Genomic DNA, 25,807 nt, shown 5'->3' with positions numbered 1-25,807 from the left:
GTGGAGGTTTTGGTCGTTTTTCCGCCTGCATCTTCCGTGTTTACGGAGCTCAGTGACTTAAGCTGAAATGTTCTTAGACAAATAAATGAGTCAGATCATTTAATTTTCCTTTGGCTTAGGCTTCACTTGAATACCTGCCTAAAAGCAGATTGCTGCTGCTCCCTTTTTAAAAACCCATAGCACTTGGGTAATGTTGAATCATTGTGGTAAAACAATATTCAGTACTGTATATTAAACAGCTAAAAAATACTATGTTGACTTTATTTTTTTAGATGGACCCCAAACTCGATTGTCATCTCATCCTTCTTCACCTTCAAGTTCAGTGGGTGGTCCCAACCAGGCCAACGCAGCCAATGACATGAAAAAGGATGGAGACCTTGTTGTGGGTATGAGAATTCTTGGTAAGAAGAGGACCAAAACATGGCACAAAGGGACCTTGATTTCCATTCAGATGGTTGGTAAGTATGTAGGTTTATGAATTGCAGGAAAAAGTAGCAGCCGATTGTTATACCAGTCAGTGAAAACGTATTGTATTTGGCCTCTTGTAATGTTTCTGTTACGTGTTCTTTATGTACACGGCAGCAAGTGAGACATTTATTTCACATTGTCTAGGCAAGCCTGATTTTCAGGACGTGGTGTCACTTATTGAGTTCCCCTTGCTGTAGGTCTAGGTATTAAACTCCTCAAAAAAGGCAATTCTGCACCGAAGATCTGGAAAATCAGAGTAAAGAGGAGGCGCCACTCGGTGAAGCAGTAATAACCAATTTATTAAGCTCATATCAAGACTTACATAAAAGCAAAAAGTGGAACTTTGTGACCCAGCGTCCTTCCTAATTCACCGTGTACCCGTTGTGAAAGCTGCCAGCAGCCTAAACCAATCCGGGGGCAGAATCAGAGTGTGGCTGCGGCGAACCGCATACCTCACAGAAGGACCGTGCGACCGTAGATGAGGAATGGGCGGTTACCCGTTTTCGGAGCATGCTCACAACAGCTCCTTCAGACCACTGTTGCCGGACTGGACGACTGGCTGGATATTCTAGATCCAGTGGTCACCCCAGTCTGGCCAGCAAGCGTGTGCAGACCTCAACTCTGTGCTAGATTGGCCTCGACAGTTCCTCCTGGCTGACAGCCCCACCATTTCGAGAAGAGGTTCCATCTGGTTCCTGGCATGGTAAGTAGTTGTTCCCCCCCCCCTCCACCTGGATGGTCGTGGGGTGAACCTGGGCCCCTCCAGGGAACGGTTGGACCCCCAAGTTCCCCTTCTTCCCATTAAGCACCCCCTCGCCTTTGTTTGGTGGTCCTTGTGGGCCACCTAGCCCCCTTCCACCTGTACTGGGGTTGTGGGGTGGTTTGACCTACTTCTTGGGGCAGATTACTTTATTGGCGATGGGGGCGGGAGGGGTGCGCTGCCGGTGACTGGCTGTTAGGGGTGGGCTGTACTTGGTGGGGGCTCCTGCCAGGGCCCCACTTTGTGTCTGTTTCTGAGGCCTAGGCATCCCTCCTGGGAGCCTCGTGGTGCCACAATTTTCTTGTAGCCTGTGTGCTGTAATGCACGGCGGTTTATTTTTTTTGTAGTAGTAGTCCGGCATTGGAAATAGTGGCGGCCATGACAGTGGAGCCTTTCTAGGTGGCAATTTCTGCTGTGGGAGCCCCTCCTCATCCCCTGGTGCTGACTCCTGGATCATTTCATTCCCTGGACACAGCACATGTAGTGCAGGTTATCCTGGTGCTGCTGATGCCTTTTCTGTGGGGTTGTGAGTCTGGTGGGGTCTTCTCCCTCTCTGCTGCAGGATCGATTGGTGCTCTCTCACTGACGACCGGGTGGTGCTGCCAGTGAGGTGGGGGTTTCCCTTAGCAGTGTTTTGTACTTTTTTTGTTGGGGGTCTCCCTATTGACTCATGAAGTCTTTGGAGCAAGTTTCCCCACCTGACCCCCTCTCAAAGACTGCGGGGCCCTCCGGGTCCCAACCATTCATTTTTGCACTGACCGAGGTCTTGGAGACTTTTGTGTCCCGGGTAGAAGTTGCTTTTGGTCAGTGGGCTAGCAAAAAACGCCCTCCTGCCTTCCCCTACCTCATCTGTCTCAGATCCCAAATCTGATTTGGCCGCTGCAGACGTGGCTCACCCTGCTGGGTCTGTGACTACGCACCCTAAATTTTCAGATAGTGAGGATGATTCCTCTACCCCCGTAACTGCACACGAAAAGGCACGGGTGGATGCACTGATTGTGTCTGTGCGTGAGACTTTAAAGATGGAGGACGCAGCTGAAGCTGTTGCAAAGGCATCGGTTCTCTTTGGCACTCGCAAGCCATGCAAAGGTGTTTCCTTTCCCCTCCTATTTTGACAGGATTGTCGCTAAAGAGTGGGGACGGCTAAAACGGCTCCTTGTGGTCCCCTAAGTGTTTCACTATGGGGTACCCCTATGAGGAGTCCCTTCTTAAAAAGTGGACTGTTTCACTGGTGGTGGACCCTCCGGTTTCCGGATTGAACAAGGCAACCATGATTCAGGTTGAAGAGTCTACAGCCTTTAAGGATCCAGCTGATGGGAATGTGGAGACTGTGGCCTGTAATATGTACACTGTGGCTGGTTCGGCATCTAGGCCGGTGTTCACCATTGCCCTGGTGTTGCAAACTCTGACAAATGGGCTAAACTTTTATGCCGTGACCTGGAGGGGGGAACCACTCCCCCCTGCCTGTGATGAGTTAGCAGACCAGTTGGTCCAGGGGCTGCAGTTTATCTTTGATGCCTCTTTGTATGCAGCTCCCCTACTTGCTAGGCTCTCTGTTCCGGCAGCGTCCTTAGGCATGTTTTTTGGCTCAAATGTTGGTCTGTGGACCAGACTTCTAAAGAGGCCTTAACTGATCTTTCTTTTCAAGGGGATCGCCTGTTTGGAGTTATCCTGGATGACCTCATTAAGGGACTCGCAGGGGAGCAAGGATCCTTGTCATGACGTGACCCGTTCTCGGCTCACAAGAAGACCCTTGTCTTCAGGGGATCGCCTGTTTGGAGTTATCCTGGATGACCTCATTAAGGGACTCGCAGGGGAGCAAGGATCCTTGTCATGACGTGACCCGTTCTCGGCTCACAGAGACCCTCTGGGTCGAGTGACAAGGGATTAAAGTCTTTCTTTCAAGGCCTCATCGGGAGGATCCAAGTGACCTTGGTCTGGCAAGTTGAGAGCGGGCTTCTCCAGACCCGCAGACAAGGCTCCTTCAGCATGAAGGTGCGCCCTCACCCATTTCTGTGGTGGGGGGGCGTCTTAGCTGGTTCCCGGACCCGTGGACTTCCCCTTGGTACTAGACAAGTGGATCCACAAAGTCATACGGTCCGGCTACAGGATCAAGTTTCAATCTTACCCTCCGTAAATGTTCTGTTCTTCCAACGTGTGCCTGTTCCTGGACCGCTTGCAGGCTTTCTTTGGGGCAATGCCAGACCTGGTACTTCACGGGGGGATTGTTCCGATTCCAAGTTCGGAACATTTTTAAGGGTTTTAGTCAAACCTGTTTACCGTTCCCAGGAAGGAGGGCAAGGTACGTCCAATCCTGGACCTCAAGGCCCTGAACTGCTTTGTGCTAGTACAGAGGTTCAGAATGGAGCCCCTTCGCTCTGCGGTAGCATCCCTGTATCAGTGGGATTTTCTTGCCTCTCTCGACATCTAGGACGTTTACCTACACATTCCAATATTTGGCGGTCTCCAGCGCTTGTTCCGCTTTGCCATGGGAGAGGAGCATTATAAGTTTGTGGCATTTCCCTTTGGTCTCGCCTCTGCTCCTCGGGTCTTCACAAAAGTGTTGACCCCGGTGCTAGAATTGTTACATCAGCAAGGGATCGCAGTACTTGGCTACTTAGACGAACTTCTCCTGCGAGCGGTGTCTCCTACTGCTCTGATACACAATGTGGAGATCACTATACGGACTCTGGACTCGGCTCTAGCCAGAGTGTACACAAACTTCCTCTGCACAAACTCCAGAAACTGCAAGCTGCAATTCCAGATGGTCATCCCTCCGGACTTGCATGCGGGTGCTGGGCCTAATGGTCTCTACTTTCGAGGTGGTTCAGTTTGCACAGTTCCATACGAGGTCCCTGCAAAGGGAGATTCTGGGCAAGTGGGACAAGTGTCTGCAGTCTCTGGACAATCCGATCCAGTTGAGCCGGGGAACAAGAGGGTTCCTGATCTGGTGTCTTTCTTCTCCGGTGCTTTGTCATTTTAGTGGCCCCGGACTGGCCTCGCCGGTCTTGGTATGCCGACCTGGTGCTGCTGGTCACCGACGTCCCTTGGAATACTACCTCTCAGGAAGGATCGGCTGTCCCAAGGGACCGGTCTTCCATCCTGCTTTACAGTTGTTGGCTTTGATGGCTTGGCTGTTGAAAGCCAAATACTGAAGGATAGAGGTTTGTCTGAGTCGGTGATTCCAATGCTGTTAAAAAGCTAGGAAGTCAAATTCTAGGAAAATCTACCATCGTACATGGAAAGTGTACATTGTGTGGTTATCTACCAAATGGAAAAGGGGTGGGGGTAAGGAAGAGGAGGATGAAGATCCTAAATACTGGAATGCTTTCTAGCAAAAAATACTGATTTTAACTTGTGAACAAAATGTGTCAAAAATGGGCTTGGGGCTAAAGTGGTTAATTAAGGAAGGTTCCCCTGGCAAAAAAAAGTGCCCCTGGAAGCTCGGACACAAATAGGAAGTCCATATATTCAAAAATGTTATATATTGTATACCCAAAGAGCCTAGTAAAGTTGTGGCACAAGAGACCACCGCGAATGCTGTTCCTGAAGCAATAGTTCATTGGTGAATTTCCACATTTGGAAATGCCAACAGTCTTTTATGCAGAAAAAAGTCAGCTGGGTTTGATAATTGCTGGCAGGTAACAATAAGCAACTGTGTATTATGTAAGATGCATGGGATAAATGATGGCCATATATTCTGTGATCTTCATAGCGGTCAGAGGAAAGCAGCCTATACGCTGTGTGGAAGATTGGATACAAATGTATCTTAAAGACTTCTCCCTTTGAAACTATGTATCAATGAAAGGGTCGGCATGTTAGCAGCAGATATGTTGATACAAAAAGTTGTTGCTTTTTCTGTGAAAACAGGGGAAACATAGTGGCTAGTGGTAATTTAAACCGAGTTTAGCTGTGCTGAAATCTTGTAGAAGGGCTCTTTCACACAGACGGCCCATTCAGATCTGCCTGGCCATTTTTTTTGGCGAATCTGAACGGTCCCCCCATGCATCCCTTTGGGGCATCGGATGTCAGCGGAGACATGTCCACTGACTTTTGATCCGTCAAATCTGGACGGATGGAAACCCTCTTTTCCATCCGTCGATCGGATGTGATCGGATTCCCCCATAGAGATGTATGGGGAACTGACAGCTGTGTCTCCGCAACACAGTGCGGAGAACAGCTGTCATCCTCCTGCTCAGCGATGGAGATAAACGGAGTCCGTCCGTCCGTCCGGACGGAGTGTGTGAAAGGACCCTAACAGTGACCAGAAATGGAAACAATTAGTTCAACATGTTGCACGGTGCTCTATTACCTTTGTACTAGTAATCCCCTGGCTTGTTCCTTGGTAAGGATTAAATCCTGCTGTGCTGCTGTATCGTATGCTGTTATATCCCTTCAGGGAGTGTCTGTTGTATTGGCCACTGGAGATCCCTTTGCTGTGGAAGCTCAGGCTTGTTGTCGGGACTTCGCTATGAGACCGCCATCCGTCGTGGGTTGTCTTGTCTCGTCTTCTATGTTTTATGTCAATGCACTCTATTTTTGATATATTTCACATACCCACATGTCTATGTATTGACCTATTTTTTACTGTATGATAAATGCTTGGAATCATTTATTTGTCTCTCTGCCTGTTCAAATGATCTAGCCATATAACCCCTTTTTTCCCCACTCTGCGGTGGGATATTTTTTGATTGTGTGGGTGTAAGTCTTTCTCAGTGGCTCGGATCTTGACCTTCCTTCAACGGGGGGTTGAGCAGAAACTTGAGTACCATTAAGGGCCAAATGTCGGCCTTGGCGGTTTTCTTTTAATGACCTTTGGCCATGCACTCCCTGGTGCATACCTTTCTTCAGAGGGTTTAACACTTGGCTCCTCCAGTGCGGTCCCCATTACCACCTTGGGAACTCAACTTGGTGCTCTCAGTTCTCCAGAAGCCTCCCTTTTGATCTTCAGGAGATTTCCCCTGCTTACGCTGTCCCAGAAGGTGGCCTTTTTGGTGGCAATCACCTTTGCACACAGGGTGTCGGAATTGGCGGCGTTATCCTGTCGTTCACCTTGGTGGTTAATAAGGTGGTTCTTCGCCCCTCTTCAGTCGTTCCTTCCAAAGGTTGTCTCTGATTTCCATTTGAATGAAGACATTGTGTTGCCATCCCAGTGTCAAAGCCCAAAACATCTTAAGGAAATTGCTTTCCATACCCTGGATGTGGTTCGGGTGTATCTAGAAGTTACGGAGTCTTTTAGGAAGTCACTCACTATTTTGCTCACGGATGGGCCTCGGAAAGGACTATCCGCTTCCTCTGCGGCCGTTTCCAGATGGATCAGGCAGACGGTTACTCAGGCCTATTCAATCAAGGGTCAGGTTCCTCCTTTCCCTGTCAAGGCGCACTCTACTTGGGCGCTCAGTGACGCACGTTTGCAAGGCAGCCACCTGGTGATCGGTGCACACTTTCACAAAATTCTGTTAAGTGGGTGTGTTGGCATCTGCAAATGCTTCCTTTGGCCACAAGGTTTTGCAGGCTGCTGTTTTAGAGGACCTCTGTGAGGGTGTAATGTTTCTTTCAGGTGGGCTCCAGTTGTTTTTGGTTGAGCTCCTGTTGCCTGGTTTACTATGGTTTTATCCTTGGGAATTTTTTTTCTTGCTTTCCCACCTCCTCCTGTTTGAAAATGCTTTGGGATGTCCCAATGGTTAAGAGGAAGGTCAGGAGCTGTCTGTCAATGAATGAAGGAGAAAATGTTGTTTTTGTTACCGTAAAATCCATTCATTGACGGGCACTGCACCCACCCGTCTGTGGAGTTGTAATTCTTCTGACACTGCTTATAACAAAACTGAGTACCTAAAGCAGAGAGGGGGAGTATACCCCCTGGGACTGCCCATAGGCATAGCCTGACCTTTTTTCTGCCTAGTGTACTACTCCTGTAGGAGGCAGTATAACCCAATGGATAAGAAGATCAGGAGCTGTGCCCTTCAATGAATATCAGAGAAATTGATTTTACGGTAAGTCAAAAATCTCATTTTCGGATGATGGATTGAACAGCGCTCCGTGAGATGTTCAAAGCTTGGGATATTTTTTCATAACCTAACCCTGCTTTAACCACTTTTCCACTAGAGGATTTTGCTGTCTTACGTCTGGGCCACTTTTTGCAATTCGGCACTGTGCAACTTTAACGGACAATTGCGCGGTCGTGCGACGCTGTACCCAAACGAAATTTACGTCCTTTTTTTCCCACAAACAGAGCTTTCTTTTGGTGGTATTTGATCACCTGTGCGATTTTTACTTTTTGCGCTATAAACAAAGAGCGTTTATTTTGAAAAAATAACAATATTTTTCACATTTTTTTTATATGAAATTCCAATTTGTTTTATGCTACCTATATTTGGTAAAAAAAAAAATCAAAATAAGCGTATTTTGATTGATTTGCGCAAAAGTTATTGCGTTTACTAAGGGAAAGATTTCTGTAATTTTTGGTGGTTTTTTTTTAACGCGTAATGGTGGCGATCTGCGTTTTTTTGCGGGACTGCGACATTGCGGCGGACAGATCGGACCCTTGACTAACATTTTTGTCACTTTTGGGGGTACCAGTGACATTACTGTAGTAATCAGTGCTATATATATGCACTGTTACTGTAAAAATGACACTGGCAGGGAAGGGGTTAATTTTATTGGAGAGGGAGGGTTTAATGTATGCCTGGTGCTTACTGACGTGTGTGGGGGGAGGTGACTGTGTGACACAAGGACAGATCGAGGGTTCAACTATGCTGAACCCTGCAATCTGACCCTGCCTGACACTTCAGAGATCTGCCCGCTTGTGTTTACACAGGCGGGCGGATCTCCACACTCGATTCCCCGACGATCGGGAAAGAGCAGCGGCGATCGCCGCCGCTCCTTCCCTGGCCCGACTCCCGCTGTGACTGAATACAGCGGGAGCGAGCCTCCGGCGGCGCGCGCGCGCCGCCGAGAAAGGGCAGTGTCTGACGACGTACCACTTTGCTGCAGTAGGCTCAACGTGAGCAGACGGCAAGTGGTTAAACTTCTCCAAAAACGTTATCCCTGCCCTGTCTGGTGTGTTCCTTGGCCTTCATAATGCTGGTTGTTCACTAAGGTTCTCTAGATATTATTTGTAAAAAATAAATAAAAAAAAAACCTTTATCATTTTTCTTTAACTTCACAGTTACGTGCAACTTTGTATTGGTCTAACACATAAAACCCCAATAAAATGCATTTGTTTTTGGTTGGCACATGACACAATGTGGAAAATTGAATGGGGTATGAATAATTTTTCAAGGCACTATACAGATATCTATGGTCGATGGTTGGGAGGGGTTATGTTTAGTAAATTATTGCATGTACATAATTGCTTTTTCGTTTTCTTTGAGCTGTTTTCCTGTTGGTTTTGTAGGACCAGGTAAAAAATACAAAGTGAAGTTTGACAACAAAGGAAAGAGTCTGCTATCTGGCAACCATATTGCGTATGAGTACCATCCACCACTGGATAAACTGTTTGTTGGGAGCAGAGTGGTAGCCAGGTACAAAGATGGCAACCAGGTATGGCTGTATGCTGGTATCATAGCGGAACCTCCCAGCAACAAGAATAAAATGAGGTAATGTCCTTCTCTTAGGTTTAGTATGATTTTTGGCATATATTCTTTTTATGTACATTACTCTGAAACTCCTGGTAGTGTAGTAGTTACTTTTTAGGACCTTATAATTTAAAATGACAGCAATGTTGAGAAGAATAACAAAATACAAGATATGCTTAAAGCGGAGTTCCGGCCTATTTTGCAACTTTAGTGATTCCTGGAGTGCTCGCTATGCTGATCAATAATTAGGCATTTTCAATTTTTTTCGGGGGTCCCTTACCTTATTTTCAGGGCATTTTTGATTGTACTTCCTCCTTCTCCCCCCTCTGTGGCCACGGCCACAGACATCACTTCCGCCTTTGCATTGCATCCTGGGAGCTGTTTGTCATCACTCCCAGGAGGCTGGAATCAGGAAGAACTCCCAGAACACTCCCTGGAATCAGGAAGAATGACACAGCAGATTACACTTGCGGCTTCAGATGCCCACATCCAAGATAGCCACGCTCAGATAGCGTTTTTAAAAGTAAGATTTTGTCTAAAATCGAATAATGTACGTAAGTATGAGAATAGCGGTTCTGTAAAGGACGATGGATTAGTATTATAGGGGTATTTTTAGTTAAAGGTATTTGAGGCCGGAACTCCGCTTTAATGGTTTGGATAATTTCAATTTGGAGAGTAATATTTATCAACACTATCTCCTAAGAAATGTGAATGTTTAATCCCACTTTACACTGTGAGACCTATAGCCTGTTGCCATGAAGTCTGTGACTCCTAAAAAATCAAAGCAATGCTCAGATGTGTATTCCATGTACTTCAATGTAGGAGACAAGACACTGTCACTGGCAGGCTCTGCCTATTGTCTGTCTATTGAGGTGTGTTGTGGATTGTGTTAAGTCTGCCTGTTTCATTTTTAAATGTTAATGGCCTTGCATTGTTTCTATCCAGATGGCTAGATAATTAGTTCAGGTTAATTCTATTTCTGTATATAATTTCATCTGCAAATGATAATTTAATCAGGCAACCCCTGACCTGTGTGTGGTAATCTGATCAGGAGGGGTAGGTCCATGCTGTATATAAATTCTGTGTGACTGTTCAATAAAAGGAGATTCCAGTACAATCTAAGTTGTCTGTTAGCTTTGTATGAGTGCAGCTGGAAAATCTGATACCTATGTTCATGACTGGGAGGAAGCTGTATACTGACGGAAGTCCACAAGTACAGTGTGTGTTGAAGTTCCGTTACTGTTTCCCATTTATTCAGCAATTTAGCCTAGCATTTGTCATCACAATGGTGATACTTGTGTATTTAGTTCAGCTAAATATTCAAACCAGGCTAAAACCTCATTTACAAAGGGCCTATTAATGCGTACCCCATACCACGGCCATGTATACTCACACAGGGATGCAACTTGCATTGCCGTGCACCTACATCAATGTCATATTGGGAGCAGCGACCATGGCCATGCAGCTCCTGCGTCCCAGTTGACCTCAATGGGACTGCCTGTACAGGATTGCACGGAACGCTTGTGCCTCGCGGTTCAGTTATTCACGGCCCGCACACAGGGTAGGCATTGATACGCGCTGTGTGAACAAGACCTAAGACTGAGTCTTGGATGCATTTACAGTTATGGATTTTAGAAGGCTGATTGCTAAAGGGCCTGTGGCAATAATATCTGAGCTGCGGATACAGCAGGCTGTTGTTTGACAATTTGAGACACTTCGGAGATCATTCAGAAATTATTGCAGAAGTATTTAGGATGCACATGTTTTTGCAGTTAAAAGTGCATTCAATGTTTTTTGTATTAGGAGCCTGGAAAGCATTTCACCAGCGGTCAGGAGATCGCTGATGCCATGCAGGTCTCCTCCACACGGTCGGTGTATTTGCTTACCCATACAATCCCATAGAGGTACCACACTCGTACCACACTATAAGAAATCAGGCGACCATTTTCGTCCAAAGAAAGTTCGTATTATAATTTTCATATAGTGTGTACAGAACTTTCTACAGATTCAAAATTTTCGTACGAAAATTCTCGAAGGGACAAACTCCAAGTATTCACAAACTTGGAATGCTTTCCTGGAACTGAACCCCTCTTTCTCCACTGGTCCTCGGCACACCGGATCCTCTCTGCAGCTCAGCTCGCTCTGTCCTCTCAGGCAAGCCATCCGGGACACCCGATCCTGCTGACAGGAGGAGAGACAGCTGTACTCTCCCTCCTGGGACTTTTCTTCCCGTCAAAGACGCTGTGTCATGCACTACCCTCAAACTTATACTCACTGCCAGAATCTGCCTCCTGGGGTAGATACAGGCCTGAATGTGCCTCTGATTGGGTTTCCTCCACTGCCCAATGAGAATCCTCTCATGGAGCCAAAGATGCTGTGTCATGCCCTCCCTCAAACATATACCCACTCCCAGAATCCTCTGTGGCAGAATCTGCCTTCTGGGATAGGTACAGGCCTGAATGTGCCTCTGATTGGCTTTCCTCCACTGCCCAATGAGACTCCTCTCATGGAGCCAAAGACGCTGTGTCATGCCCTCCCTCAAACATATACCCACTCCCAGAATCCTCTGTGGCAGAATCTGCCTTCTGGGGTAGATGCCGGCCTGAATGTGCCTCTGATTGGTTTTCCTCCACTGCCCAATGAGAATCCTCTTATGGAGCCAAAGACGCTGTGTCATGCCCTCCCTCAAACTTATACCCACTCCCAGAATCCTCTGTGGCAGAATCTGCCTTCTGGGGTAGATACAGGCCTGAATGTGCCTCTGATTGGGTTTCCTCCACTGCCCAATGGGAATCCTCTTATGGAGCCAGTGGGGAGACTCCCCTCTCAGCAGACACACCTGGGAGACATGACAGCCAGCTGAAAATCATGGCCCTGCTGTTAGGCAGCCAAGGCCCACTATACTTTGCCTAGCACCTACCTGTAGGGTGATTATATATATGTATGTATGTGTATATGTATGTATATATATATATATATATATATATATATATATATATATATATATATATATATATATAGTGTGTGTATATGTATATATATATATATAATGTGTATATGTAATAACCTTCTGCCTTTTACAACTCCTTTTTAAGTAAAAAAAATTTTTAAGCAACTAGTATTTTTCAGTTTTATATGACATCTCTGCATGTTGGGTGCTGTGAGCCCTGTTAACATTTTGACTTCTGTTTTGTAGATTTTTGATCTTCTTTGATGACGGCTATGCTTCCTATGTTACACATTCGGAACTGTACCCAATTTGCAGGCCATGTAAGTGTTAAATCTTATTGGTTGTGAGGATCAATTGTGCACAATAACTCGTTGACTTGAAATGGTTGACCGAGATTTGATTGGCTTCCAGCTAAGTAGCTTGATAAAGTAATTCTAAAGGCTGAAGCTACAAAAACCTTAGTGATACCTGGGCCCATGCACATGATACTCCTGTTACGAGCATCTACTTTTTCAGACGTTTCTTTTTGTATGTATTTGCGCGTATTTACGTGCATTCTCGCGTATGAGTTTGCGCAATTGCATGCATTTTCACGTAAATGCACGAAAACGTACTCGCGTTCTTATTCTGCACAATATGCATATGGTTATTTGTGTGTATTTGCGCGCATGAGGCATAACTTACCAAAAAAGCAGGTTTTTCAATTTATTTTTTTACTAAAGAATGCACAGTGCTTGTTTACGCGCCTGTGTGCATAGGCATAATACAATTAGCCCCCGTTTACCTGTCGCCTGACAGGTCGCCGTAGGTTGCCTTCCATAGAGAAGCTGTGGACCCGTTCTAATAGGAGCGACACAAGTCGCTCCGACTTAGAAAAAGGGTCCGGAGCTTCTTTGGGGCGACCCGGAGCGACCTGCATAGACTTCAATGAAATGAAGTCCGTGCCGGGCGCACCGAGGTCGTGGTGCGAGCAGCGCGCCGCGACCTGTGAGGTCGTCCCGGGAAGTAGCGTCTCCCCAGTGTGAACGGGGTCTTAATGGGCTGTATTTTAGCTCCGTAAAAAAAAAAAAAATAAAAGCTGTACTGAGCTTTTTTAATCCAGAACATAAATGCAGTAACACTTGGAAATATATAGTAGGTATCCTCCATAAACCTTATATTAAAAAAAAAAAAAAAAAAAAAAAAAAAAAGAGAGCTAAGGATGATGGTGGCACGTAAACTGACCACGGTGTCAGGGCTCAGGAGCCATGATGAACCGTGGTCCATATACTGGGGGGATGGCAGAACCAGGCAGGATCAGCCAGGTATTTTATGATACAGGGGACCACAGTACACAGCACAAGCACTGTGCTGTTGTTCATACTTTAAAGGAACTGGATCAGTTTCTTTAAAAAATAAAAATAAAATTGTAGGGTAACAAATGCTTTAAAGCGGAGCTCCACCCCCCCCACCCTCAAAAAAAAAAAATGAAACTGTAGCCACAAATACTGTAGCTGCTGACTTTAGATATAAGGACACTTACCTGTCTAGGGGTCCCATGATGTCGGCATGGCACCCCACCTGATTTTTCACGCATGCGGGTGCTTCCACCACACAGCCGGTCTCCTACTGCACATGCGCCAAGCGCGCTGCAATTATGTGAACCAGAGCAGCTGTCCTCCTTGCGCTCTGTCTCCTCATTGGTTTAGAACAGTGTTTCTCAACCTTTTTTGTCGAGGCACCCTTTAAAATTATAGACTATCTCAAGGCATCCTTTAATATGGACAGTCTTAAGGCACCCCATTCTAAAATGTTAAATACTATTCGAATAGCTTTACATAATGCAGCAACATCCACACGTAGGACACCTAACATTAGAGGTGATGTATTCTTTCAAAACTAATACTTTTGCACACTGGTACTGACTGGTGTTCCAATGTTTCTCTTCTCCATCAGTTTCTCTCCCTCAGTTTCTCTCCCTCAGTTTCTCTCCCTCAGTTTCTCTCCCTCAGTTTCTCTCCCTCAGTTTCTCTCCCTCAGTTTCTCTCCCTCAGTTTCTCTCCCTCAGTTTCTCTCCCTCAGTTTCTCTCCCTCAGTTTCTCTCCCTCAGTTTCTCTCCCTCAGTTTCTCTCCCTCAGTTTCTCTCCCTCAGTTTCTCTCCCTCAGTTTCTCTCCCTCAGTTTCTCTCCCTCAGTTTCTCTCCCTCAGTCAGCTAATGTCACCCCCAGTGCTAAGGGAGAGGGGCACAGGAGGATCAAACAAGGATGCTGTGGAGGCAACGGACATTCCCCCCCTAATTAACTGATGATGTCATTGGTTGTTAGGATGCCAGTGTCTAGAAAGTCGTAATGGTGCATAACTGGTGTCTTTGTGTAACTAAAAGGCAGGCTTAAGGCTCACACACACTATAACAAAATAATTTAAATCAAATCAGAACATTTTCATCCAAAGACTTTTCGTACAGTGTGTACGCCACTTTCGACAGCCGATTCTGAATTTTCGTACGAAAAATTCTCGAAGGGACAAACTTCAAAATTTTCTAGTACGGGTAAAAAAAAAAAAAAATTTTTGTTTTTTAATGTGTACGATTTTTGTACAAGAAAAATCAGAAAAGAAAGACTGAGCATGATCAGAAACAATAAAAAAAAAAAAAAAAAAGCCTTTGTCCTACGAGAATTTTAGTACGGATTTTCTTTCATTGGTTCCGATTTGCTGTGAAACAACGAGGAAATTCGGACGATCGATTTTCCTATAGTGTGTACCCCACTTTAATCCCCTGCTGGCTTGTATAGGATTTTTGATACATTTTTAGGCATTTTGCCAAGGCACCCCGGTTGAAAAAGGCTGGTTTAGAGACAGTAGCGGAAGCCATTGGCTTCTGCTGCTGTCAGTCACAGCCGTTGGGGCGGGGCTTAGCCCTGCTCTGTGTCTTATGGACACACAGAGTGGGGCTCGAGAGAGAGCATGCAAGAGTGCCCCCATAGCAAGCTGCACTTCTCATTAGTGGGTTTTGCCTCTGAATCCCATGTATGCAAGTTAGATGCCAGTACTACTCCATAGACCTACATTGGGGAAATGTTTAATCCAGGGCTCGACAAACCCCGGGCGCCAGGTCGCATTGGCGACTAGAATTAGCGACCTGACGCCTGGGGTGCCCTGCAGGAGGTGTCCTGTCCCTTTTTGGCTTCTAACTTTTTTAGCTGGCTCCTAGATTTCAGGCAAATTTGTCAAGCCCTGCTTTAATCTCTTTTACAGACCAGTGATTCCTGTAAGTGGGAAATAAATGCTGCTCCTTGCAGTCATCAGTATAGTAGATATTCTCTAGGATCTCCTTGATAAATTACAGTGACAGTGCGGTACAGACATAATAGCAGATGACATGCTTGGGTCTCTTACTGGTTTCCTTGCTTTTTACTTCACAGTAAGCAAAACCTGGGAAGATATTGAAGATGTGTCATGCCGGGACTTCATTGAAGAATATGTCACTGCGTACCCCAACCGACCTATGGTTCTTCTCAAGAGCGGTCAGCTGATAAAAACAGAGTGGGAGGGCACCTGGTGGAAGTCTAAAGTGGAAGAGGTAGACGGGAGCCTGGTGAAGATTTTATTCTTGGTAAGAAGTTATTTTTTTTTTTTTGTATTTGTACTGAAAGTTCTCCTGGGATTATAGTACATAATAGGCTACATCTATCAAAGTGTCAGGACATCTTTATGGGGTAATAAAAGAGATGGCCTAAAAACCTATGAGAAATATAGACCTACATTCTTTACTCTGAAGAAACCCTGAACAATCCTTGGTAACCTTCATGCAGAAAGCGTGAATAGTGTTCCTTCACTTTGGACTACCTATCTGACGCGTTTCACCCAGAAGGCTGGGCTTATTTATAATTGTCGTAAAGCGGATCAGAGGAGGAGGTCCCAGACGAGGCTCTCTGTTGCTCCGATGAATACGGTTACCATTGTTTGAATTATTTTCAGAGTCAGGGTTCATACGGTCATGAAAAACCTGAAGAAGTCATGGGATTTTAAAATGGCACTTTCCAGGCCTGGAAAAGTGTTGGAAAATTAACGTAACCCAAAAGTTTTGGAAAAGTCATGGAAATTATTTGTTGCATATGCAGAAAAGAGAGAAAGGCGCCACTCAGTGGAGCAAGTAAATAATTTTATTGACGCATATTATAATTAAGAAATTACATATAGGTGTAAGCGTCTATCATTGCTCGGCATCCTTCCGGGTCCCCTGTGTTTCCGTCCCAGGCTGGCCAGCAGCCGGGGAGGGGAGAACCAATCAGTGTGATTGAGGCAGCGGTGAAGCGCATACCTCACTGGAGGACCGCACGAACGTGATAACGCGAGGGGGGGGGGGGGCGCTAACAGGTTTTGGAACATGCGTGAACCAAAAGCATTCATCACATTCGTGCAGCTCTCCAGTGAGGTATGTGCTTCACCGCTGCCTCGATCACACTGAGTCCCCTGATGGGTTCTCCCCTCTCCCGGCTGCTGGCCAGCCTGGGACGGAAACACTGCGGACCTGGAAGGGCCCAAGCTGTGATAGACGCTTACCTCCATGTAATTTCTTGATTATAATATGTGTCAATAAAATTATTTACATGCTCCACTGAGTGACGCCTTTCTCTCTTTTCTGCCTGTTCGTGGGACTGTTGCTTCAGCCTAACAAAGAGCTGCCCTCGATGTAAGTGCCCCATTTGTGCATCTGTGCCATCCATACCAGTCCAGCTGCACCTTATCCATCATGACTGTTAGGCTGTCTGCCTTATAAAGCTTTATCCCCAAGCAGGAGCGCCCATCAAATCTTTTTCTTTCTCCAGTATATTCCAATATAGTTAATAATATTGGTTAAATTACAATAGTTAACTAAATATTTCATATTCTTCTGTACACTACAAAGCTTGTCATTTATTTTAGTAAAAATATCCTTAGTGTAACATGGATTTTCTTCTTATTTAACATGTATACATAGACATTTCATGAAACATTGGGTCATGAATATTTACTTGAAGTCCTGGAAAAGTCATGGAATTTTATTGGTAAAAATGTGTATGAACCCTGAGAGTGCATTGTGTCTTTTCATTCAGATTTGTGTACCCCGTGGCACATAGGATGAGCCTCGGCTGGCATGTAACACCCAATCTTCTAGGAGGGTGGCCAATTCAGGACTTGGAAGCAGCATACCCTATTCTTTTTCCAATATTTGTAGATACTTTTGACTGTTCTCTAGTGTGATTTCTGATGTATGAATGTTATTAAAGAGGATCTTCACTCTTTGGTGAAGCTCCCTTCTGTCCATCCCTCCTCTACACGAATACGGCAGTGTGTTTGGTTTTGTTTATCCAGCAAACAGCATTGCCCAACCTCTCCATACACATCAGGTCAGTGGTCTCCAAACTGTGGCTCTTTGCTTGCCTGTATCTAGCCCTTGGGCATCATTTCATCCACTGATACCTGCAGTGGTACATAATACCTCCCACTGACATCAATGATGGGGCACTATTCCTCCCACTGACACCAATGATGGGGCACTATTCCTCCCACTGACACCAATGATGGGGCACTATTCCTCCCACTGACACCAATGAAGGGGCACTATTCCTCCCACTGAAACTAATGATGGGGCACAATTTTCTGCTAATGGCACAAATAATGGTGCCCAATGATGGGACACAATTCCTGTCAGTGACACTAAAGATGGGGCACAATTCCTCCTAGTAACACCAACAATGGTACCCTATGAAACCAATGATGGGGCACTCATCCTGCCACTGACACCAATGATGGGGCACTCATCCTGCCACTGACACCAATGATGGGGCACTCATCCTGCCACTGACAGCAATGATGGGGCACTCATCCTGCCACTGACACCAATGAGGGGGCACTCATCCTGCCACTGACACCAATGATGGGGCACTCATCCTGCCACTGACACCAATGATGGGGCACTCATCCTGCCACTGACACCAATGATGGGGCACTCATCCTGCCACTGACACCAATGATGGGGCACTCATCCTGCCACTGACACCAATGATGGGGCACTCATCCTGCCACTGACACCAATGATGGGGCACTCATCCTGCCACTGACACCAATGATGGGGCACTCATCCTGCCACTGACACCAATGATGGGGCACTCATCCTGCCACTGACACCAATGATGGGGCACTCATCCTGCCACTGACACCAATGATGGGGCACTCATCCTGCCACTGACACCAATGATGGGGCACTCATCCTGCCACTGACACCAATGATGGGGCACTCATCCTGCCACTGACACCAATGATGGGGCACTCATCCTGCCACTGACACCAATGATGGGGCACTCATCCTGCCACTGACACCAATGATGGGGCACTCATCCTGCCACTGACACCAATGATGGGGCACTCATCCTGCCACTGACACCAATGATGGGGCACTCATCCTGCCACTGACAGCAATGATGGGGCACTCATCCTGCCACTGACAGCAATGATGGGGCACTCATCCTGCCACTGACAGCAATGATGGGGCACTCATCCTGCCACTGACAGCAATGATGGGGCACTCATCCTGCCACTGACAGCAATGATGGGGCACTCATCCTGCCACTGACAGCAATGATGGGGCACTCATCCTGCCACTGACAGCAATGATGGGGCACTCATCCTGCCACTGACAGCAATGATGGGGCACTCATCCTGCCACTGACAGCAATGATGGGGCACTCATCCTGCCACTGACAGCAATGATGGGGCACTCATCCTGCCACTGACAGCAATGATGGGGCACTCATCCTGCCACTGACAGCAATGATGGGGCACTCATCCTGCCACTGACAGCAATGATGGGGCACTCATCCTGCCACTGACAGCAATGATGGGGCACTCATCCTGCCACTGACAGCAATGATGGGGCACTCATCCTGCCACTGACAGCAATGATGGGGCACTCATCCTGCCACTGTCAGCAATGATGGGGCACTCATCCTGCCACTGACAGCAATGATGGGGCACTCATCCTGCCACTGACAGCAATGATGGGGCACTCATCCTGCCACTGACAGCAATGATGGGGCACTCATCCTGCCACTGACAGCAATGATGGGGCACTCATCCTGCCACTGACAGCAATGATGGGGCACTCATCCTGCCACTGACAGCAATGATGGGGCACTCATCCTGCCACTGACAGCAATGATGGGGCACTCATCCTGCCACTGACAGCAATGATGGGGCACTCATCCTGCCACTGACAGCAATGATGGGGCACTCATCCTGCCACTGACAGCAATGATGGGGCACTCATCCTGCCACTGACAGCAATGATGGGGCACTCATCCTGCCACTGACAGCAATGATGGGGCACTCATCCTGCCACTGACAGCAATGATGGGGCACTCATCCTGCCACTGACAGCAATGATGGGGCACTCATCCTGCCACTGACAGCAATGATGGGGCACTCATCCTGCCACTGACAGCAATGATGGGGCACTCATCCTGCCACTGACAGCAATGATGGGGCACTCATCCTGCCACTGACAGCAATGATGGGGCACTCATCCTGCCACTGACAGCAATGATGGGGCACTCATCCTGCCACTGACAGCAATGATGGGGCACTCATCCTGCCACTGACAGCAATGATGGGGCACTCATCCTGCCACTGACAGCAATGATGGGGCACTCATCCTGCCACTGACAGCAATGATGGGGCACTCATCCTGCCACTGACAGCAATGATGGGGCACTCATCCTGCCACTGACAGCAATGATGGGGCACTCATCCTGCCACTGACAGCAATGATGGGGCACTCATCCTGCCACTGACAGCAATGATGGGGCACTCATCCTGCCACTGACAGCAATGATGGGGCACTCATCCTGCCACTGACAGCAATGATGGGGCACTCATCCTGCCACTGACAGCAATGATGGGGCACTCATCCTGCCACTGACAGCAATGATGGGGCACTCATCCTGCCACTGACAGCAATGATGGGGCACTCATCCTGCCACTGACAGCAATGATGGGGCACTCATCCTGCCACTGACAGCAATGATGGGGCACTCATCCTGCCACTGACAGCAATGATGGGGCACTCATCCTGCCACTGACAGCAATGATGGGGCACTCATCCTGCCACTGACAGCAATGATGGGGCACTCATCCTGCCACTGACAGCAATGATGGGGCACTCATCCTGCCACTGACAGCAATGATGGGGCACTCATCCTGCCACTGACAGCAATGATGGGGCACTCATCCTGCCACTGACAGCAATGATGGGGCACTCATCCTGACACCAATGAGGGGGGCACTCTTACTGCCACTGACACCAATGAGGGGGCACTCATCCTGCCACTGACACCAATGAGGGGGCACTCATCCTGCCACTGACACCAATGAGGGGGCACTCATCCTGCCACTGACACCAATGAGGGGGGCACTCATCCTGCCATTGACACCAATGAGGGGGCACTCTTACTGCCACTGACACCAATGATGGGGCACTCATCCTGCCACTGACACCAATGATGGGGCACTCATCCTGCCACTGACACCAATGATGGGGCACTCATCCTGCCACTGACACCAATGATGGGGCACTCATCCTGCCACTGACACCAATGATGGGGCACTCATCCTGCCACTGACACCAATGATGGGGCACTCATCCTGCCCCTGACACCAATGATGGGGCACTCATCCTGCCCCTGACACCAATGATGGGGCACTCATCCTGCCCCTGACACCAATGATGGGGCACTCATCCTGCCCCTGACACCAATGATGGGGCACTCATCCTGCCACTGACAGCAATGATGGGGCACTCATCCTGCCACTGACAGCAATGATGGGGCACTCATCCTGCCACTGACAGCAATGATGGGGCACTCATCCTGCCACTGACACCAATGATGGGGCACTCATCCTGCCACTGACAGCAATGATGGGGCACTCATCCTGCCACTGACAGCAATGATGGGGCACTCATCCTGCCACTGACAGCAATGATGGGGCACTCATCCTGCCACTGACAGCAATGATGGGGCACTCATCCTGCCACTGACAGCAATGAGGGGGCACTCATCCTGCCACTGACACCAATGATGGGGCACTCATCCTGCCACTGACACCAATGATGGGGCACTCATCCTGCCACTGACACCAATGATGGGGCACTCATCCTGCCACTGACACCAATGATGGGGCACTCATCCTGCCACTGACACCAATGATGGGGCACTCATCCTGCCACTGACACCAATGATGGGGCACTCATCCTGCCACTGACACCAATGATGGGGCACTCATCCTGCCACTGACACCAATGATGGGGCACTCATCCTGCCACTGACACCAATGATGGGGCACTCATCCTGCCACTGACACCAATGATGGGGCACTCATCCTGCCACTGACACCAATGATGGGGCACTCATCCTGCCACTGACACCAATGATGGGGCACTCATCCTGCCACTGACAGCAATGATGGGGCACTCATCCTGCCACTGACAGCAATGATGGGGCACTCATCCTGCCACTGACAGCAATGATGGGGCACTCATCCTGCCACTGACAGCAATGATGGGGCACTCATCCTGCCACTGACAGCAATGATGGGGCACTCATCCTGCCACTGACAGCAATGATGGGGCACTCATCCTGCCACTGACAGCAATGATGGGGCACTCATCCTGCCACTGACAGCAATGATGGGGCACTCATCCTGCCACTGACAGCAATGATGGGGCACTCATCCTGCCACTGACAGCAATGATGGGGCACTCATCCTGCCACTGACAGCAATGATGGGGCACTCATCCTGCCACTGACAGCAATGATGGGGCACTCATCCTGCCACTGACAGCAATGATGGGGCACTCATCCTGCCACTGACAGCAATGATGGGGCACTCATCCTGCCACTGACAGCAATGATGGGGCACTCATCCTGCCACTGACAGCAATGATGGGGCACTCATCCTGCCACTGACAGCAATGATGGGGCACTCATCCTGCCACTGACAGCAATGATGGGGCACTCATCCTGCCACTGACAGCAATGATGGGGCACTCATCCTGCCACTGACAGCAATGATGGGGCACTCATCCTGCCACTGACAGCAATGATGGGGCACTCATCCTGCCACTGACAGCAATGATGGGGCACTCATCCTGCCACTGACAGCAATGATGGGGCACTCATCCTGCCACTGACAGCAATGATGGGGCACTCATCCTGCCACTGACAGCAATGATGGGGCACTCATCCTGCCACTGACAGCAATGATGGGGCACTCATCCTGCCACTGACAGCAATGATGGGGCACTCATCCTGCCACTGACAGCAATGATGGGGCACTCATCCTGCCACTGACAGCAATGATGGGGCACTCATCCTGCCACTGACAGCAATGATGGGGCACTCATCCTGCCACTGACAGCAATGATGGGGCACTCATCCTGCCACTGACAGCAATGATGGGGCACTCATCCTGCCACTGACAGCAATGATGGGGCACTCATCCTGCCACTGACAGCAATGATGGGGCACTCATCCTGCCACTGACAGCAATGATGGGGCACTCATCCTGCCACTGACAGCAATGATGGGGCACTCATCCTGCCACTGACAGCAATGATGGGGCACTCATCCTGCCACTGACAGCAATGATGGGGCACTCATCCTGCCACTGACAGCAATGATGGGGCACTCATCCTGCCACTGACAGCAATGATGGGGCACTCATCCTGCCACTGACAGCAATGATGGGGCACTCATCCTGCCACTGACAGCAATGATGGGGCACTCATCCTGCCACTGACAGCAATGATGGGGCACTCATCCTGCCACTGACAGCAATGATGGGGCACTCATCCTGCCATTGACAGCAATGGTGGGGCACTCATCCTGCCACTGACAGCAATGGTGGGGCACTCATCCTGCCATTGACAGCAATGATGGGGCACTCATCCTGCCATTGACAGCAATGATGGGTCACTCTTCCTGCCACTGACTCCAATGATGGGGCACTCATCCTGCCACTGACAGCAATGATGGGGCACTCATCCTGCCACTGACAGCAATGATGGGGCACTCATCCTGCCACTGACAGCAATGATGGGGCACTCATCCTGCCACTGACAGCAATGATGGGGCACTCATCCTGCCACTGACAGCAATGATGGGGCACTCATCCTGCCACTGACAGCAATGATGGGGCACTCATCCTGCCACTGACAGCAATGAGGGGGGCACTCATCCTGACACCAATGAGGGGGGCACTCATCCTGCCACTGACACCAATGAGGGGGGCACTCATCCTGCCACTGACACCAATGAGGGGGGCACTCATCCTGCCATTGACACCAATGAGGGGGCACTCATCCTGCCATTGACACCAATGAGGGGGCACTCATCCTGCCACTGACACCAATGATGGGGCACTCATCCTGCCACTGACACCAATGATGGGGCACTCATCCTGCCACTGACACCAATGAGGGGGGCACTCATCCTGCCACTGACACCAATGAGGGGGGCACTCATCCTGCCACTGACACCAATGAGGGGGCACTCTTCCTGCCACTGACACCAATGATGGGGCACTCATCCTGCCACTGACACCAATGATGGGGCACTCATCCTGCCACTGACACCAATGATGGGGCACTCATCCTGCCACTGACACCAATGATGGGGCACTCATCCTGCCACTGACACCAATGATGGGGCACTCATCCTGCCACTGACACCAATGAGGGGGCACTCTTCCTGCCACTGACACCAATGATGGGGCACTCCTCCTGCAACTAACACCAGCGATGTGAGGCCACTCCTCCTCCTCCCACTGACACCAGCGATGTGAGGCCACTCCTGCTCCTCCCACTGACACCAGCGATGTGAGGCCACTCCTGCTCCTCCCACTGACACCAGCGATGTGAGGCCACTCCTGCTCCTCCCACTGACACCAGCGATGTGAGGCCACTCCTGCTCCTCCCACTGACACCAGCGATGTGAGGCCACTCCTGCTCCTCCCACTGACACCAGCGATGTGAGGCCACTCCTGCTCCTCCCACTGACACCAGCGATGTGAGGCCACTCCTGCTCCTCCCACTGACACCAGCGATGTGAGGCCACTCCTGCTCCTCCCACTGACACCAGCGATGTGAGGCCACTCCTGCTCCTCCCACTGACACCAGCGATGTGAGGCCACTCCTCCTCCTCCCACTGACACCAGCGATGTGAGGCCACTCCTCCTCCTTCCACTGACACCAGCGATGTGAGGCCACTCCTCCTCCTCCCACTGACACCAGCGATGTGAGGCCACTCCTCCTCCTCCTCCCACTGACACGGACATATACCAAATGCCCCAGGTAATAGTAGTCACAGAAGCTCCGTGGAGTGTATGCTTATGCACACTGCTGGGCCCACAAAGAATTCTGGATTCACCGGTCAGCATACCCCTTGTCATGGTGGCATACCTTCAGGGTCTGGGAACCATGGCCTTGGACATCATCCTAGGGTGGCATATTTCCGTAAACTGCTAGATAGTCCAGGCAGTAAACAGTCAAGTCTTGAAAGATGATCTGCTATGCTTAGATCAGACCAAATTTCCTCCTGGTCCAAGGATGTTGCAGGCAAAGCCAAGTCTAGGTAGGCTCTAAAACTTAGAGCAGCTGCAGATTACGAGCTGAGCACCCTGGCATAGTGAATGACGTGTACGGTGCTTACTGGGCTTCCTGGGATATGCAGGTCACATATCTTAGGAGGCCTTTAGTCATTCAGTAAGTAGATGGTGGTGTGGGCTGAGCGGCACGCCATTGTGAGGTCCTGCCGTCACAAGTAAGATGATGGTGGGTCAGAACTTTCTGGTCGGACGAATTGGGGTCTATAACGTCGGAAGAGTGGACGGGTATACTTGACAATGTGCTCAAGGTATCCCTGTGGACTACCCAGCGACTCACACAATTGTTCATACTGCACCGCACTTATCGGACTCCTCAACGACTGCATAGCTGGGGAAGGAGGGACTCTCCATTCTGTTCCCGAAGATGATGGTGGGTGACTGAGCGAAGTCTGCTGACCGAAAGATGTCTGCGGACAACGCTGGATTCAGTGGCTGGGTGAGTGTCAAAATTGTGCCTACAACACCACCTGGTAAGCTGGGGCATAGAAATATGGGGCATAGGCTGAAAGTACCCTTTAAGGGATTTGTTTGCATATATATGACAAGATGTGAATATGTTTGTAAATTGCAGGATGACAAGCGTTGTGAGTGGATCTATCGAGGCTCCACCCGCCTGGAGCCCATGTTTAGCATGAAGACCTCCAACGCTTCCACTCAAGAGAAAAAGCAGGCAGGACAGCAGCGGACACGTCCTAATGTTGGTGAGTTTACATGAGGAGCCCTGTGGAACAGTAGAACAACCATTGATTCTAGCTGCTGATTGGTTCCTAAAACCACTGACACTTTTTGTAGATTTTTTTTTTTTTTTGGTGGAGGATGCGGGCATTGATCCAGTTTTTGTAGATTTTATGATCTAGTTTGTTGGTGTGGGATCTGATGGATGCTCTTGTTGTATTTGCAGGTGCTGTGCGGAGTAAAGGACCTGTGGTACAGTACACACATGATCTTACTGGTAGCGAATCTCCTTATAAACCTACAGATCCAAGCTCACCCCAGTCAATCCCATCGCCCCAACTCATCGACACAGAGTAAGTTCTTTTTTTATTGAGTTCATGCTTCCTGATGGCGCTTTTCCACTGCACGAACGGTTCGGCTCGCTTTTTATGCTTTTCCACTGCTTTTCCACTGCTGGTACCACATGGTATGGTGTAGGAATGGTACGGTACAGTACGGCGGCGCTTTTCCACTGCATGGAACCGAACGGTTCGGCTCGCTTTTATGCTTTTCCACTGCTGGTACCGCATGGTATGGTGTAGGAATGGTACGGTACGGCGGCGCTTTTCCACTGCATGGAACCGAACGGTTCGGCTCGCTTTTATGCTTTTCCACTGCTGGTACCGCATGGTATGGTGTAGGAACGGTTCGGTACAG

At 48.8% G+C, this 25,807-nt stretch overlaps 1 protein-coding gene across 1 annotated transcript in view; it reads left to right on the top strand.

Annotated features, from left to right (window-relative positions):
• The window catches only part of SETDB1 (SET domain bifurcated histone lysine methyltransferase 1), a 138,717-nt gene that overhangs the window by 62,751 nt on the left and 50,159 nt on the right, over positions 1-25,807 (top strand). Inside the window, exons 6-11 of the mRNA XM_082275506.1 lie at positions 273-458; positions 8,625-8,826; positions 12,002-12,075; positions 15,157-15,347; positions 25,008-25,137; positions 25,338-25,464. Coding sequence (XP_082131632.1) covers positions 273-458; positions 8,625-8,826; positions 12,002-12,075; positions 15,157-15,347; positions 25,008-25,137; positions 25,338-25,464 — 910 coding nt within the window. The remainder of the gene's footprint in view (positions 1-272; positions 459-8,624; positions 8,827-12,001; positions 12,076-15,156; positions 15,348-25,007; positions 25,138-25,337; positions 25,465-25,807) is intronic.

Source organism: Pelophylax lessonae (assembly GCF_965119305.1).
Source record: "Pelophylax lessonae genome assembly, chromosome: 13".
Taxonomy (NCBI): domain Eukaryota; kingdom Metazoa; phylum Chordata; class Amphibia; order Anura; family Ranidae; genus Pelophylax; species Pelophylax lessonae.
The sequence above is the reverse complement of the archived record's forward strand: the minus strand, read 5'-3'. Positions and strand labels throughout refer to the sequence as shown.